The sequence below is a fragment of the Lipotes vexillifer genome, unplaced genomic scaffold (assembly GCF_000442215.2).
Source record: "Lipotes vexillifer unplaced genomic scaffold, Lipotes_vexillifer_v1.1 scaffold733, whole genome shotgun sequence".
Classification (NCBI taxonomy): domain Eukaryota; kingdom Metazoa; phylum Chordata; class Mammalia; order Artiodactyla; family Lipotidae; genus Lipotes; species Lipotes vexillifer.
Genome location: NW_006799374.1, coordinates 261306 through 280058, shown reverse-complemented (window position 1 = coordinate 280058; position 18753 = coordinate 261306). Strand labels below are relative to the sequence as shown.

Below are 18753 nucleotides of genomic sequence, written 5' to 3'. Positions count from 1 at the left end.
CCCTACATACTCTCTGAGCAACTGGTACCTAAAAGAGAGACACAGAAAGTTCCACCTCTATGTACCACCAGCCTTACTATAATCACAATATGCTTCAGTTATTTGATAACCTTAGCCCAGATTGCTTTTTCTATAAAAATTTTGTTTGGTTCAATCAAAAACAAGCAACTCCACTAATTAATAATTTTCTTTAAAATATTTTTACTCAATTCACAGATGTGAAAAGAAATCCACAACTTCATTTCTCTAAGGAACAGAGTCAATAAGCAAACAAGGGAATTTGTATAAAATGACACTTAAAGCAAGAAACCAAATTTGCTAAATTTATATTGTGCTAAGTTTTAAAACTCCATATTGGTAGGAAAAAGTGTTATGTACTCCTGCCAGTTCTGTTTTTGCATATTATTAGATAACACACGTCCTCACTCTGAAACAAGCTAACATGAACTCGGAGTCGGGGACAGATGCCCTTATTAAGGGGAAGTCACAGACACACTTGATCTATAAGCCTCAATTCCCTTCACTGCAACATGGAAATTTACCCCCTTCCTCTGGACCATTTTACACAACTATCAGCAATAATCGGGGGAGGGGGTGGGGGTAAAATTCAAACCAATACTGAGTGCGTCTCTTTGGATCCTGATAGAAAGGTTTCAGAATGTGTATCCTGCTTGTCAAGAGCAATTATCTTTCTAAGCACCTGCTGCCTTACGTAATTTCTTCCTATATAGTTATCAGGAAGAGGCTTCTCAGTTCTGAGCCCCTTTGAGCCAGTGACCGAAGAGCAAAAGATGAGCAACATGATGCGGTTCCAATGAGGGGTGAGAGACAGACAGACGTCACTGGAATTTCTGATTTAAATCTAAAACATGTTATTGTCCTTGTAATGTTTGTTTGTTTGTTTATTTGTTTATTTAATTTATGGTACGTGGGCCTCTCACTGTTGTGGCCTCTCCCGTCGCGGAGCACAGGCTCCAGACACGCAGGCCCAGCGGCCATGTCTCATGGGCCCAGCCGCTCTGCAGCACGCGGGATCCTCCCGGACCGGGGCACAAACCCGTGTCCCCCGCATCGGCAGGCGGACTCTCAACCACTGTGCCACCAAGGAAGTCCCTTAACTACATTTAAAAAAAAATTTTTTTTTAAGTGCTTGAAAAGCAATCATTAGGCTTAGAGACCAAAAATAAAAACAACCATGGTTTCATTTACCTTATCAACTATATTTCTAACAGAATACTAGTTAGTTTTACTTAATTATCCCCTTTAATTTCAAGTCACATAATTTTGATAAATCGCGTTTGAACGGGATAGAAATTTCAACAAGGACACAATTTAGTATTCACTGCCCTCGGCTCACAATACCAGCAGGCTTTAAACAGGACAGACATTCAAAGGAGGGAAGAAACCTGGGCCTTATCAGCCTGGGGCGGCTACTCCTGGGTGGACAGTGACACTTGTTTCCATGGGTGGGACCATCAAACACTTTCTTAGGTGTCCCTTGCTACTGTATCTGTACTCGATGTTGACATACGTGTACCAAGGGAATGTAACAGGGTACGTGAGCCAGTTAAGGGTTCAGTACTTGGGGCACCTGCACCTCAGGGTGGTGGCGGTGCCCCTGTGGCCTGTAAGAAGGCCACACTCCAGAGGCAGCTCCTGCAAGGTCCTCAGCCCTCCGATAGCTGAGGCTTGCACATTCGTACACGAATACATGAAACTAAGGGTATACAAGGTCTGTGGATTAGCTGAAATCTCTTAGACATGCCCCAGCCACCTCCGTCCACAGGCTGAGCACGAGACACCCCGCAGAGTGAGTCTACAGCTGGGGTCCTTAAGGAGGCCACCCAAGGCTTTGTCCTGAAAAGCCCTGTTTGCGGCCCTGGCTGCGCTGGATTTCCAGCGTCTCCGGCATACGGAGGGCAAAAGATCGCTCCCTCTGTGATGGGTCTGTATCGGTGCAGAGCAAACCTTTCAGGCAAGATATTGGTGAGAGGACCTCCAACCACCGAAAGTTAGACAACCTCAGGGTTACAGTAACCCTACTGGCCAGGGTTTAATAAATATCTAAACAAGAGAGAATTAGATCAGAAACTGCTGCGTTTGATCTGGTGGCAGGGTAACCTTACTACTTGTGTGCCTGCAAAATGTCCACTTAGCACTTGTTGTCCAGGCAGTATTATTAATGGCACCCCTTCCACTCTCAAAAGTATCCCAGTCTGGATGATGAACCACGTGGATCTTCTGCCCAGTAGTGAGACTGGAGATGGGTTGGGGGCAAAGCTGAGCCTTATGAAATTCAGAATTCCTTTACAGCTACTATGATCTACCAAAATGGACCTAAGAGTTGCAAAGACCACACTGACTTCTTATGGGTCAAAAGTTATACAGAAAATTCAATTTATTTTCACTGAACTACAAATCTGTAGATACTCTCATAATACCAATTTCTGGGACTAATACTAGATTATTTAAAGGAATCCTCCCGTTGAGAACAATTAAAAATGCTGGATAAAATATATTTGTAAAATACCTTAAAGTCTTCAAAGAGCTGACGAGATAGGAATTAGGATTCTAATCAAAAGGCAAGAGAAAGGTCTGAGAGAGGAGCCCGCTCAGAGCCTGCCTTTGCCCTGCCTGACCCAACAAATCTGAACTTCGTGCTGACAGTTTCTGGGGCCCGGGGCAAACACAAAAGCTCAGGGCCCACCCTAAGTACAGATTCTAGATCCTCTTGACAATAAACTGGGACTCGAACGGCTACACACAGGGAAATCGACTCCTGCAGTGATGGACAGTTAGCCCTGCCTGACGGGGCCTCTGGAGCCTTATTTAAGGAGATCCGAAACCCAGAGTTGCTTGGACCCCCAGCACAGACTAGGGCAAATCTCTGAAAAGTACCTTCATCCTAGAGTTTAAATTATTCTAAACCCTTGGAGTGGGAGTTTTCAGAAGTGCACACCATTTTCACTCTTCCCATCTAAAGATTGTTACAATATGCAGGATAATTTAGAGTTTACCAGGCACGTTCACAATTGCATCACAGCAGCTCAGGCCTCCATCATAAGCGCCACACACACACACACACACACACACACACACACACACACAGATAGGGTGACAAGAGGAGGATCAGACCTTTGGCACCTATGACCCAAACATCCCATCCTAATTACTCCAATGCGGCACTTTACAATAGAAGCATTACTAAGGAAACTCAGCTCTAAGCTTTCCTAGAGTTATCTGACAGGGAAGAAGACAGAGAAGAAAATCCCTGCAGTTTTTTACCATCTTACACATGCTTTGTTTTTGAGATGCCAATGCTGGTTGTAGGAAAAGCACAATCTTCAAGGAGCAGCATGTGCGGATGGGAGGGGAGGAGTAGTTAGTCAGGAGGGCTGAGGGCAGGTCAGTCTGTCCTATTAACAAGCTGCACTACATACACTACCAAATGCAGAATAGATGGCTAGTGGGAAGCAGCAACATAGCACAGGGAGATCAGCTCGGTGCTTTGTGACCGCCTGGAGGGGTGGGATAGGGAGGGTGGGAGGGAGACACAAGAGGGAGGGGATATGGGGATATATGTATACATACAGCTGATTCACTTTGTTATAAAGCAGAAACTAGCACACCATTGTAAAGCAATTACACTCCAATAAAGATGTTTAAAAAACAAAAACAAAAAAATTCTCAGTAAACTAGGTATTCAAAGAAAACTTAATTTAATAAAGACTTGGAAGACCACAGTGAAAAAAATAAAATAAAATAAAACAAGCTGCGTGACATTGAGCAAGAGACACACCACTGAAAGAGCTTAGTTTGCTCTTGTATAGGTGACCCCAGAGGTCTCGTTACATCCTGTGGCCACTTCCACATCCAAACCAATTGATGTTTACACTTCCGTGGACTTCTCAGTGGAGGCACATCCTGACAGAGTCAGTTTTACTATGGAGGCCGCCAAGTGATTTGCTCACGGACACCGCAATCTCGACAACACACATCAGACTCGGGCTTCTGGCACCAAAAGGCGCACGCACACACGCACGCGCGCGCGCGCGCGCACACACACACACGTTAGTCGACTCCTTTGCTCAGAAGGTTCTCATTACTAACTCAACCCAGGCAATATCCGATTGAAGGAAAGGACCATAGCATTAATTTCAGATTCATTCCATGGCTTGACTGGGCTACATCTGCCAGCTTTAGAAAAGCAAATGTTTCTTGTTGCCGGCCTTGGCGTCCTGTTCTATGACAACAACTCCCAATGCTTCCACTTGAGAAAGCCTCCTCACCACCAAAGCAGCTTAATAAGAATTTAAATTGTGATTGTGCTACTCACGGATTGACAGGGCAGGACAAGCTTGTGCTATTTATGAATTATTCCACACATTATTTTAAGCCGACCAAATAGAATCCACATTCATACGGGGGTAAGCTGGAAAGCCAGGTAAATGTTTTCATGATTTTTAAACCATATTTTGTTAACAGGTAAACTGGCATTCCATTGGATAATTTAATCTGCTTTAAATCTATTCTAAGGCTCTGAACAGCTTATGGGACATTTTGAAGATAAATTTAATTCCTCTATTCACCTTCGGGCAATATCTTTCAGCACAAATGTGATAGGACAATATAGCATAGGGATGCCTGTCAATAGTAAAGTATTAAAATACTGACATGAAAGCCATTTTAAAAATGGTAAAAATCACCCTATTTCCAAATATAGAAAATATTTTATAAGCCTGGTTAAAGATATAAATTAAAACAACACCATAAAGAATAACAAAATATCATGCTATTACTGCTTCCATGCGTCTGGATCACCAACAATAACATAAACGGGTAAGAATAACTTGAAACTATCTTTGATGCTTATTACAAAAATAATTTGGTCCCTGTATGTGGAGAGAACCCTGGCGGTTACATGCTCGTCATCCCAAGGAACTGAAAAAAGAGGGACCAGTTGTCCAGCCTAAAAAGTTACACATAATAAAGCTGCTTGAGTGATTCTTTCAGCATCTCACAGCCTCTCGGAACAGGAGGTTGAAGAGAATACGTCCCATCACTTACTCAATGCTTTAAAGGCACTGAGACGAGTGGTCATGCAGCCCCTTCAACAGTTTTGAGTTTTCATTTAATCACTATACACGGCAATCCAGTCTACTCTTCCACGTCTCTAATCATAAGGACATTTTAAAAACAACAACAATCAAAACAAGCTTTCATGTAACTCGTACACTGGTTTTAGCTGATCTATTAGAAAATCTTAGGTTTACTTCCTCTTCTTTATGTTAGCTCAGCAAACATCTGAGATTCACTCTCAGCATATTCTCCTCTCCTGTGGACCATCCTCCCCAGGTATCGTCAGGGGCTGAGGCATGGCCCACATCTGGATCTCACCAGTGTTCACCAGTCCCTCTTTGGACATAGCACAGAGAAGTCAAATCAGGTACAGAGCACAGTGGGACTAGTATTTCTCATGAGTCAAAAATTAAATATTTGCTAATGCACACTAAACATGTCACATGAGAATCATGCTCTTAGCAAGATACAGAAATAACACAGAAGGCAAATTACTCATAACCTTTCCAGAAACAATCATGGTAGAAAGTTTGGTAGCAGTTACAGGAAACATACTCATCTCACTCTACACAGAGAGTCTAAGTATGAAATAATTTTACCACTAAGCAGCACATCCTTTGGCCCAAATTTGAGTATTCAAAAGCTGAATTTTTATTTTTCACTTACCATGTTGTATATCTTTCATATCTAAGTGAAGGCTAGACATCAATATTCCAACTGCTTGTGACCTTTTGTTGCTTAGTAACTTGACAACCTGTTCAAGAAAGAAAGGAAAAGGGAGAAATGTTATTTGAACTCAGTGATAGGCTTAATAGAATGTTATTTTTATCCTAAACGAAGAACAAATAACTTAGAACAGTTAAAGTACCAGAGCTGATGTGAACAAGCTTTTGGGTTTTGTATCTCCCGTCTTCAAAAGCCCTGCCTTTGCCCTGTTGTTCACCAGCAGCTTCAGCATCAGGCTCTTTACCTGCCTTGTAAGAGCCTGATCTGCCATCACTGAAATTTCTAACCATCTAGGAAGTTAGTTTGGTCTCTGTAAAATAACAGTTACACATCTGATCATTTGCAGCCTGAGATATAAAAAGTGTTCTTTATTTCTAAATGCAGAACCTTGAAACACTGGCCAATAAGTAAAGGGAAAAATAAAAGTACGCAGAGAATCTGTTAGATCAGATGAGTTTGACCACAAAATAGAAAATGTGCTTTTATGAAGGTTTTTTAGAAAGCTCACTATTTTACTGGCATTTGCTCTCATTTTGCATTTGGCCCACATTTTGGGAGGAACTTTCCAACTAATTAATTATGATACAATCATCAAATCCAACAGGCTGTGTTAGCTCAATCTCAAATCCTTCCAGAGAGTCGGGAAGAGTCAATCCACACAACCCATGAGAAGTTTCCTAACACAGATGTAGGCAGGTTTAAATTATGTTCTCTAGACAATAACACATCACTGATAAATCCTGCTATGACACTATTATCTCAGATACTGATCTTACGTAGAGCAGCAATTTCTACTTACTCTCAGCATTTTGTTATAAATTTGCTTAGAAAAACACTGGAGGAAAAGAAAAATGTTAAGGTCAAATTCCAGAAGTGACAGCTGCCCTAAGTTGATCAATTAGGAAACTAATAAAATAATCATGCCCAGCTGTCAAACAAATCACAGTGTAAGATAACATTCTCAACAGGAATAATAGCATTCTTGGTTCCCTATCAGGGAAACGGGTGAAGAAAAAGACAAATCCCTTCCAGGAGAACCAACCGCAAAAACCCCAGAGTCATTTCTGAAAGCTTCCTGAGGAAAGGGACATTAACACCCCACAAGAAGCAGCGCCTCCTAATAGGAAAGACATAGAAACTGATTCTCAGTTTGCTCTTTAAACATTTTATTTAATTCAGCTTAGAACTTGAATTTGAATCCATTCATACCTAAACTATTTTTATCAATAACGATTTCCTCTTCCGAGGTGAAAAAGTAGAAACTTAATTTCAGAAAAGCAGAAGGCATGTATTCTGTTCTAAAACTGTTTCTAACTTCAAATAAATAGAATCTGGGTCTCATCTGTGCTATGCTGAAAAAACTGCTTTTCCTAAGGTTTCCTATCTCCGCCCACCCCACCACCCGCCGGTTCCTAATTACAATGGGCACGTCTGCATCCGTATGTCGTCTGACCTTCCTGCTGTGCTGACATGTTTATTACACCCTTATAAAAATTCTGGCGAAAATTAATTTCTAACCCTCAATTAAAACTGGCGTCTGGAAGGCCTGCACAGGGAGCTCTCACGCCTACCACCGGGGGTCAATCACCCAAACGGGAAGAGAGGGTCCTCGCACCTCCAACGGGAAGGGGTCTCTACTTCCCCAGCAGGAGGAAGGGAGATGTTCTTCCCGCCCAGCAACAAGCTCAGCCAATGGAAAATGTCGCAGCTCAGCCAATGAGAAACCTGAACTCCCACTTTCCTCCAATGAACTTTTATAGAGGAGAGCCCCGCCCACTTCCCCTTTTCTCTATAAAAGCTCCTGCCTTTGTTCTCCGCATTTCCCTGTGGTCAAAAGCTTGAATTTATTTCCCCAATTACGATTCCCCTGGTTATTACCAAATAAACTCATGCTGCTGAGATAACTGGCTATTTTATTTTTAAAGTTGACACTCTCCAGGATTCCTGCCAGTCTGGCTCAGGCTTTTTTAAGGTGAACTATTCTGATTTCACATTAAATATTGGCATATCCCAGAGTTCTGCTCTCAGCTCCATATTCTCTTCAATGTATGACCTATACTTTCTCCTCCATCAACATGTATGCCTGCACTTATATAACTGTGTTCTTTTAACAGCATCTTAACCTCAGCAGTATCCTATTTTCCTAACAAATATCTCCACTTCAATTACCCACATAAACCTCCATCTGACATGTCTAATACCAAACTTGTCATCAAGCCCACCCCAAAAACCTACTCAGCTTCTCCTCTTTTATTCCATATGTTGAGATCATGCACCACCATTTTCAGTCCACCATCAAAGTTAGAAATCCAGAAATCATTCTAGATCCAACCCCCCCTCCTTCACCTGCATGTTCTGGTCTGACAAGTCCTGTCAGTTGTAAGTCTGCTATATCCTTGAAATCTACCCCTTCCTCCCTAAATCTACTGTCAGCATTTACTTCTGTATTATAACTTGCAGAGATCAATGCAAAGGATCCTAACCAGACTTCCCAGTTCTAGTCCAGTGGTTCCCAAGGTGTATTTCCTGCAACAGAGGGCACCATAATCACCTGGGAACTTATTAAAGATGCAAATTCTCTGTCAGAAAGCTGTTAGAAGATCTAGGCAAAGAAAGACTCAATCAGCATTTTAAAAAGCCTTCCAGGTGATTATAGAATAAACAACGATTCTCATGTCTTCCCATCCATTCTCCAGTATTATCTCTAAAAGTGCCACTATTTGCACGTCACTCCCTTGCCTTTTAAACCTGAGAGGCTCATAAATAAGGGTAGGTCACATAGCCTCTTCACAGACTGTTTCACAGTTCATACCTGAAACTTGCTTTTCCTCTTATAATTGAAATGAACTTGACTATAAACTGTATGTTACATTTAAATGTCAAAGATTATAGACAGGAATAATAATTATTGATCACCTTCCAAAAAGAATACATACAGGAGAGAACACATGTCTAAAAGGATCAGTTCCTCCACAGTTCCCCAGAGTTATTCAACCTAATATAAAGAAACCACCATCATCACTTCTCTCTCTCCCTCTCCCTCTCCCTCTCCCTCTCCCTCTCTTTAATACACTGAATAACAAGAACTTGAAGCTATCAAACTATAACGTTTTAAGAATCCAGTGACTATATATATAATGGAGATGAAGGAGTTGACTCTTACAAAATGATCTTAAAACGCTTAGATGAAAAGCAGAAAATACAGATTTAGCAAATTTGAATATTCCAGAAGGCAATCTACAGATTCAGTGAAATCCGTGTCAAAATGCTACAGGCATTTTTCACAGAAATAGAATAAATAAGCCTAAATCTGCATGGAAACACAAAAGATTCCAAATAGCCAAAAACATCTTTAGAAAGAACAAAGCTGGAGGTATCACACTCCTTGATTTCAAGCTACACAACAAAGCTATCATAATCAAAACAGTATTGTACTGGAATAAAAAAACAGACACATAGATCCATGGAACAGAATAGAGAATCCAAAAATAAACCTGAGCTTATATGGTCAAATTCATCTACAACAAAGGAGGCAAAAATATACAGTGGAGAAAAGCAGTCTCTTCAATAAATGATGTTGGGAAAACTGAACAGCTACATGTAAAAGAATCAAAGTGGATTACTTTCTCACACCATATTCAAAAATAAACTCAAATGGATAAAGACATAAATATAAGACTGGAAACCATAACACTATAAGAAAACACAGGCAATATGCTCTTTGACATCAGTCTTAGCAATATTTTTTTGAATATGTCGCCTCAGGTAAGAAGAGCAAAAGCAAAACTAAACAAATGGGACTACGTCAAACTAAAAACCTTTTTCACAGTGAAGGAAACTAAGAACAACAACAACAACAGAAGGCAGCCTAATTGAATGGATGAAGATATATCCAAACAATGTATCTGATAAGGAGTTAATATTCAAAATATACAAAGAACTCATACAACTCAACAATAAAAAACAAAAAACAAGGGACTTCCCTGGTGGCGCAGTGGTTAAGAATCCATCTGCCAATGCTGGAGAAATAGGTTCAAGCCCTGGTCTGGAAAGATCCCACATGCTGTGGAGCACTAAGCCCATGCACCACAACAACTGAGCCTGAGCTTTAGAGCCCACAAGCCACAACTACTGAGCCCGTGAGCCACAACTACTGAAGCTTGCACACCTACAGCCCATGCTCCTCAACAAGAGAAGCCATGGCAATGAGAAGCCCACACACCACAATGAAGAGTAGAGAGCTGCCTCGACTAGAGAAAGCCCGTGTGCAGCAACAAAAACCCAACACAGCCAATAATACATAAATAAATAAATTTATTTAAAAACAAAACAAAACAAACAAAAAAACACCAACCAAACAACCTGATTAAAACATGGGCAAAAGACCAGAATAGACATTTTTCCAAAGAAGACATACAGATGGCCCCCAGACACATGAAAAATGCTCAACATCACTAATCATTAGGGAAATGCAAATCAAAACCACAATAAGATAACATCTCACACCTGTCAGAATGGCTATAAAGTCTGCTGTTATTTACTGTCAATTTCTCCCTTTTTGTCTGTTAATATTTTCTTCATGTATTTACATGGACCTACGTTGGGTGCATATACACTTTTTGTTGTAACTTCTTGGATTGATCCCTTGATCACTACTTAATGTCATTCTTTATCTATTGTTACAGTCTTCATTTTAGTCTATTTTGTCTGGTATAAGTATTAGTACCCCAGCTTTCTTTTCATTTCCATTTGTACAGAATACCTGTTACTCCCCTCACTTTCAGGCTGTGTGTGTCTTTAGATCTGAAATGAGTCTCTTGTAGGTAACATATATATGGGTCCAGTTTGTGTATCCACTCAGCCAATCTATGTCTTTTGATTGGAGCACTTAGTCCATGTATATTTAAAGTAATTATTGATAGATATGCACTTATTGCCATTTTGTGAATTGTTTTTTTAATTAATTTTCATTGGTCTATAGTTGCTTTACAATGTTGTATTAGTTTCTGCTATACAGCAAAATGAATCAGCTATACATATACATATACCCCCTCTTTTTTGGATTTCCTTCCCATTTACATCACCACAGAGTATTGAGTAGAGTTCCCTGTGCTATACAGTAAGTTCTCATTACTTATCTGTTTCATACATAGTAGTGTATATGTCAATCCCAATCTCCCTTATTAATTGTTTTTATAATTCTTTCTTGTTCCTTTCTTTCTTTGTTCACTTCCCTTGTGATGTGATAACTATCTTATGTTTGGATACCTTTCTCATTTTTTGTGTGTTATCTATTATAGATTTTTGGGTTGTGATAACCATTAGGTTTATATACAACAATAACAATTTCTCTCTCTCTCTGTGTATATTATATATATAAAATATATACACATACATATGTGTATATGTGTGTGTTTATTTTATTTTTTAATTTGTTTTTATTGAAGTATAGTTGCTATTCAATATTATATAAGTTACAGGTGTACAATACAGTGATTCCCAATTTTTAAAGGTTATGCTCCATTGTAGTCACTATAAAATATTGGCTATATTCCCCATGTTGTATAATATATCCTTGTAGCTTATTTTATACCTATAGTTTGTACCTCTTATTCCCTTACTCCTTTATTGACCCTCTCCCCTTCCCTCTGCCCACTGGTAATCATTAGTATGCTCTCTATATCTGTGAGTCTGCTTCTTTTTTATTATATTCACTAGTTTCTTGTGTTTCTTAGATTCCACATATAAGTGATATCATACAGTATTTGTCTTTCCCTGTCTGATTTATTTCACCTAGCATAATGCCCTCCAAGTCCATTCATGTTGCTTCAAATGGCATTATTTCATTCTTTTTTATGGCTGAGTAGTATTCCATTTTATATATATATATATATATATATATATATATATATATATATAGAGAGAGAGAGAGAGAGAGAGAGAGAGAGAGAGAGGGAGGGAGGGAGAGAGATACATCTAGAAATTTGACATATATATATGTCACATCTTCTTTATCCATTCATCTGTTGATGGGCAGTTAGGTTGCTTCCATATCCTAGCTATTGTAAACAATGCTGCTATGAACGCTGAAGAGCATGTATCTTTTCAAATTAGCATATTTGGGTTTCTTTGGACATATACCCAGGAGTGGAACTGCTTGGTCATATGGTAGTTCCACTTTTAGTTTTTTTGAGAAGCCTCCATATTGTTTTCCACAGTGGCTGCACCAGTTTACATTCCCACCAACAGTGTACAAGGGTTCTCTTTTCTCCACATCCTCGCCAACATTTGTTATTTGTGTTCCTTTTGATGATAACCATTCTGACAGGTGTGAGGTGATATCTCACTGTGGATTTGATTTGCATTTCTCTGATAATTAACCATGTTGAGCATTTTTAATCTACCTGTTGGCCTTATTTGGAAAAATATCTAGTCAGGTCTTCTGACCATTCTTTAATCAGGTTGTTTTTTTTAATGTTGAGCTGTATGAGCTATTTATATACATTGGATATTAATCCCTTATGGGTCATATCATTTGCAAATATTTCCTCCCATTCAGTAAGTTCTCTTTTCGTTTGGTTGATGGTTTCTTTTGCTGTGCAAAAGGTTTTAAGTTTAATTAGGTCCCACCTGTTTATGTTTGCTTATATTTCCTTTGCTTTGGGAGACAGATCCAAAAACAATATTGCTAAGGCCAATGTGCAAGAGTGTTCTGCCTATGTTTTCCTCTAGTTTTAGAATATACAATCTTACATTTAGGTCTTTATCCATTTTGAGCTTATTTTTGTCTATGGTGTTAGAGAATGTTCTAATTTCATTCTTTTCCATGTAGTTGTCCAGTTTTCCAGCACCACTTATTGAAGAGGCTGCCTTATCACCACCGGGTATTCTTAACTCCTTTGTGGTAGATTAATTGACCGTAAGTGCATGGGTTTCTTACTGGGCTTTCTAACCTGTTCAATTTATCCAAGTGTCTGTTTCTATGCCAATACCATACTGTTTTGATTACTGTAGCTTTTTACTTCTAAGTGATTATTTTAAATTTCTGATCTCTTAATTCAAATATCTTTTAGCAATCCTGCATTTTTACTTCTCCCACCAAGTTTACTGTTTTTGACATCATATTTTACATGTTTCTGTAACTACTTATTGTGGATGCAGATGATTTTACTAATTCTATCTTTTAACCTCTCTACTAGTTTTGATCTATTACCTTTAATGTATATTTGCCTTCATCAATGAGATTTTTCCTTTTGCAATTTTCGTATTTCTAGTTGTGGCCTTTCTAGAAAAGTCCCTTTAGCATTTCTTGTAAAGCTGGTTTGGTGGTGCTGAACTGTTTTAGCTTTTGTTTGTCTGCAAAACTCTTTATATCCGTTTTGAATCTGAATGATAGACTTCCCTGGTACCGTATTCTTGGTTGTAGGTTTTTTTCCTCACACTGCTTTAAATATATCATGCCACTTCCTCTGGCCTGCTGTTCCAGCTAAAAGTCAGACGATAGCCTCATGGGAGTCCCCTTGTATGAACTAGTTGCTTTTCCCTTACTGCTTTTAATATTCTCTCTTTACTTTAATTTTTGCCATTTTAATTACAATGTGTAGACATCTTTGGGTTTATCTTATTTGGGACTCTCTGTGTTTCCTGGACCTGGATGTCACCTTTATTTCCCAGGTTAGGGAACTTTTCAGCCAATAGGTTTTCAAGTAACTTCTCTGTCCCTTTATTCCTCTCTACTCCTCCTGGGGTCCCTATAAAGTGAGAATCAGGATGCTTGATGTTGTTCCAGAAGTCTCTTAAACTCTCATTTTAAAAGATATTTTTTCTTTTTTCTATTCTGTTTAAGCAATTTCCACTATTTGGTATCCCAGTTTGCTGATTCATTCCTCTGTATCATCTAAGTTACTATGGATTCCTTCCAGTGTATTTTAAATTGCAGTTATTTTATTCTTCAGCTCTTTGGTTAGTTATACTTTCTAACTCTTTCTTAGAAACTTCTAACTTCTTATAGGGTTCATCCATTCTTCTCCCAAGTTCTTTGATCATCTTTACCTTCATTATCTTGAAGGGAGGTTGATTACCTCCACCCGACTTAGTCCTTCTTCTGGGGTTATATCTTGTTCCTTCATTTGAAACATGCTCCTCTGTCACCTCATTTTTCCTAATTCTCTTTTCATTTCTATATATTTGGTGGTTGGTTACATTTCCCGATGTTGGAGAAGTGGCCTTAAGCAGGAAACATACTCCCCTAAATGCTCCAGGGGTGCCCCCTCTGTGGGTCATGTGGGTGCTTTTGTTGTGGGGGACTGACTGCTGTGGGGGCACTGGTAGGTGAAGTTGCACCCTGGCCCATTTGGTTGCCAGGCCCTGCCTAGTGTGGAGGCTGCACCTGCTGTTGAGGAGGGCTGGGCCCAGGCATGGCTTGCTGCAGGGCCCAGGGAGTCCTGGTCCTGGTGCTGGCCCAGTGGTTGGCAGGGGAGGTACTGGGGTGGATGGTTGTGGGCTAGAGGTTTCCGGGAGCCAGTGTTACCCTGCTTGTGAGTGAGTTTGGGGCCTGGTGTGGAAGGTGGGGTGGAGAGAGCTTCCAAGGCCTGGTTCTGGTCCACTGATGTGCGGGGGCAGTTCCTGATGCAGTTGGCTGCAGTGTCCAGGGTTTCTTGGAGCTGGTGTCAGCCCACTGATGGGTGGGACCAAGGCCCAGGGCATCTTGGGGCTGGTGCAGACCCTCTAGTGGGCAGAGCCAAGAACCAGGCTCTCTGGCTGTGAGGCCCTGGTGATTCTGGAGCTGGTGTCAGCCATCTGCTGTGAAGGACCAGGGCCCAAGGGGTCCCAGGGCAAGTGCCAGCCCACTGGTGGGTAAAGCTGTGTCCCAGGATCTTTCTCTGCAGGATTCTGGGGGTTCCATAGCTTCTGTCAGCAAGCCGGTGGGTGGAGCTTGGTCTTGGGGTCTTGAATTCCAGACCCAGGGATCTGGTGTCGGCCCACTGATGGGCATGTCTGGGTCCTGACAGCTAGCTGGAGGGCCCTGGGTGTCCTAGTGCTAATGCTGGCCCACTGGTGGGTGGGGCTGATTCACGCCCCCTCTGTTGGTCAAGGCCAGGTCCTGGGCAACAAGGGGATGAGGGAGTTGAGGGCAGGCGGCCTGCTGGTGGATGGGTCTGTGTCTCTGATCAGTTGGCTGCTTAGTTGGGGCATGCCAGGACTGGTGCTGACCACTGGTTGGGGGGGCCAGGTCCCAGCACTAATAGGCTAGAGGGAGGACTCCAAAATGGAGCCTACCAGCTCCAGTGTCCACGCAGAGAAAGAGCTCCTGAAAGGCCTGTCCTTGCCCCAGGGTGAGCCCCAGCTACCTCAGCCTGTCTGGAGACTCTCCACCATCAGCAAGAGGGTCTGTCCCAGGCTCCTTTTAACCTCCTGACTCAGCCCTTTAAGGACAAATTGTCTTTTCCCACAGCCCTCTGGGACTCCCTAAAGCAAGGCATGCTGGCCTTCAAAGCCAAATATTCTCGGGGCTCATCTTCCCAGTGCAGGACCCGCGGGCTGGGAGCCTGAAGTGGGGCTGAGAGCCCTCGCTCCTTGGGGAGAACCTCTGCAACTGTGATTATCCTCCTGTTTGTGGTTCACCTGCCCACGGGCATGGGTCTTCACTAAACCTCATATCAGCCCCTCCTACCCCTTTTGTTGTGGCTCCTTCTTTATGCCTTTAGCTGTAGATGATCTCTTCTGCTGGTCCTCAGGTTGTTCTCATAGACAGCTGATCTACAAATAGTTGTAATTTTGAGGTCCTCATGGGAGGAGGTGAGGTCAGGTCTTCTTACTGCATCATCTCAGCCATTCCAAGTCGATTTTAATTTTTTTCTTTTCCTTTAATGTTTTCTCTAAGAGATGATGGATGTTTGCTAAACTTATTGTGGTAATCATTTCTTGATGTACATGAGTCAAATTATTATGCTGTGCATAATAATTAAACTTATAAAATACTGTATGTCAATTACAGTTCAATAAAACTGGAAGAAAAAATTTATTTGAAATCCACAAAATTTGGACATATAACCAGAAAAAAGGGATTACTTTAAATCTCTCCAAATTCATATCAGATTCAGTTAATATTCTTAATGAAGTTTTTATCTAAGACATCCCTTTGACGAAGGACTCTGTAGGAATTATGAACATGGAATCTGTAAAATAAAGCGTTATTTCTCAGGCTTCAACATGCACATAAATTACGTGGGATCTTTTTAAAATGCAGACTCTGCTCTTCAGCAAGTGGAGTTGGGAAAGCTGGACAGCTGCATGTAAATCAATGAAGTTAGAACACTCCCTCACATCATACATAAAAATAAACTCAAAATGGCTTAAAGACTTAAATATAAGTCACGATACCTTAAAACTCCTAGAAGAGAGCATAGGCAAAACATTCTCTGACATAAATCAACAACTGTTTTCTAAGGTCAGTCTTCCAAGGCAATAGAAATGAAAGTAAAAATAAATAAATGAGAACTAATCAAACTTACAAGCTTTTGCACAGAAAAGGAAACCATAAACAAAATGAAAAAACAACCTACACACTGAGAGAAAATATTTGCAAATGATGTGACTGACAGGGTTTAATTTCCAAAATATACAAAAGCTCATACAACTCAATAACATAAATAAATAAATAAATAACCCAATCGAAAAATGGGCGGAAGACCTAAATAGACATTTCTCCAAAGACATACAGATGGCCAACAGGCACATGAAAAGATGCTCAACATTGCTAATTATTAGAGAAATACAAATCAAAACTATGAGGTACCACCTCCCACCAGTCAGAATGGCCATCATTAAAAAGTCTGCAAATAACAAATGCTGGAGAGGATGTGGAGAAAAGGGAACACTGCTACCCTGTTGATGGGAATGTAAGTTGTGCAGCCACTATGGAAAACAGTATGGATGCTCCTTAAAAAACTAAAAATAGAGTTTCCATATGACCCTGCAATCCCACTCCTGGGAATACACCCAGAGAAAACCATAATTCGAAAAGATATACGCACCCCAAGGTCACCGTAGCACTATTTACAACAGCCAAGATATGGAAGCAACCTAAATGTCCATCGACAGATGAATGGATAAAGAAGATGTGGTACATATATACAATGGAATATTACTTAGCCATAAAAAGGAATGAAATAATGCCATTTGCAGCAACATACATAGACCTAGAGATTATCATACTAAGTGAAATTATGTCAGGCAGAGAAAGACAAATATCATATGATACTGCTCATATGTAGAATCTACAAAACTGATACAAATGAACTTATTTACACACCAGAAACAGAGTCACAGACTTAGAGAACGAATTTATCGTTACCAGTGGGGAAGGGTTGGGGGAGGGATAGACTGGGAGGCTGGGATTAGCAGATGCAAAGTATTGTATACAGGATGGATAAACAACAAGATTCTACTGTATAGCATAGGGAACTATACTCAATATCCTGCCATAAACCATAATGGAAAAGAATATGAAAAAGAATGTATATATATATAACTGAATGACTTTGCTGTACAGCAGAAATTAACATGACATTGTAAATCTACTATACTTCAATAAAATAAATTTTAAAAAATTAAAATGCAGACTTGTTCCTAGGTCTGGGTGGGGCTGAGGTTCTCCCAAGTTCCCAGGTGATGCCAGTGCTTCTATCTCATGGACCACAAGGGCCTAAGGCTCTCCTGTTTGCTTTTTATGCTTTCTGGAAAAGCTGCTCCAACATCCTAAAATCTCAGTTTCTTTACCTAAAAAAATACCAACAGCATCAACTTCAAAAACCTGTAGGGAGACGCAAGAGGGAAGAGATATGGGAACATATGTATATGTATAGCTGATTCACTTTGTTATAAAGCAGAAACTAACACACTATTGTAAAGCAATTATACTCCAATAAAGATGTAAAAAAATAAAAAAACCTGTAGGGGCTTCCCTGGTGGTGCAGTGGTTGAGAGTCCTCCTGCCAATGCAGGGGACACGGGTTCATGCCCTGGTCCAGGAGGATCCCACATGCCACGGAGCGGCTGGGCCCGTGAGCCATGGCCACTGAGCCTGCGCGTCCGGAGCCTGTGCTCCGCAACAGGAGAGGCCACAACAGTGGGAGGCCCGCGTACCAGAAAAATAAACAGAAAAAAAAAGGCTTTAGCAGATATTCAACATGATAATGCATGTGAAACTTAACAATGTCCTAGCAAATAGTGATAACTATAGAAGTTAAATATTTAAGAAGGCATTTTAAATGTTTTGTCATAAATAAAACATGTGGCTTTTTTTCTTTACTGAATTTAATTCCACAAGATAATTAACATTATCTTTCTTTCCTCCCATGTAATTTCTTTAAAAAAAAGAAATCAGACCCCAATTAGCTTTGAGTAGTTTTCCAATAACTGTAAATGATTTCTCCATTTAAATTTGCTTTCCTGGCATTCTACATGATGAATGATACATCTGTCCAGACCAGGAACAATCTTAGGCCTTGAGACAGAGTAAAACCAAAGTGTTCATATATGTGATCACAGACAAGACTTTCAGGACCCTAACACAGTTAATATAATTAGGCTGCATAACTTGAAATGTGTTTAAAATTAGCATTAACTAATTTTTGGTCTGAACAATTAATGCATCAAGGTGATATCTTTGGTCTAGCTCCACTGTCTATACATTCCTTTATTTCTTCATGTAATTTATAACTGAGCCAGTACTGGGAACTCACGATAGAAGTACGGTTATAGAAGCAGCTAGGACAATGGAAATCTATTCATAAATATTTTTGTAGGTCTTTCAATATTAATTTATTTTCTCTGTTATCTTGAACACTTTTTACCTGGCTGAATGTGCATGGAGACTTTTTTAAATTTTATTTATTTATTTTGGCTGTGCTGGATCTTTGTTGCGGCACATGGGCTCTTTGTTGC

At 40.3% G+C, this 18753-nt stretch overlaps 1 protein-coding gene across 1 annotated transcript in view; it reads right to left on the bottom strand.

The window, feature by feature from the left end:
* The window catches only part of FMN2 (formin 2), a 312599-nt gene that overhangs the window by 128154 nt on the left and 165692 nt on the right, over positions 1–18753 (bottom strand). The window contains exon 10 of the mRNA XM_007471613.1: positions 5746–5833. Within this exon, the coding sequence (XP_007471675.1) occupies positions 5746–5833 (88 nt within the window). The remainder of the gene's footprint in view (positions 1–5745; positions 5834–18753) is intronic.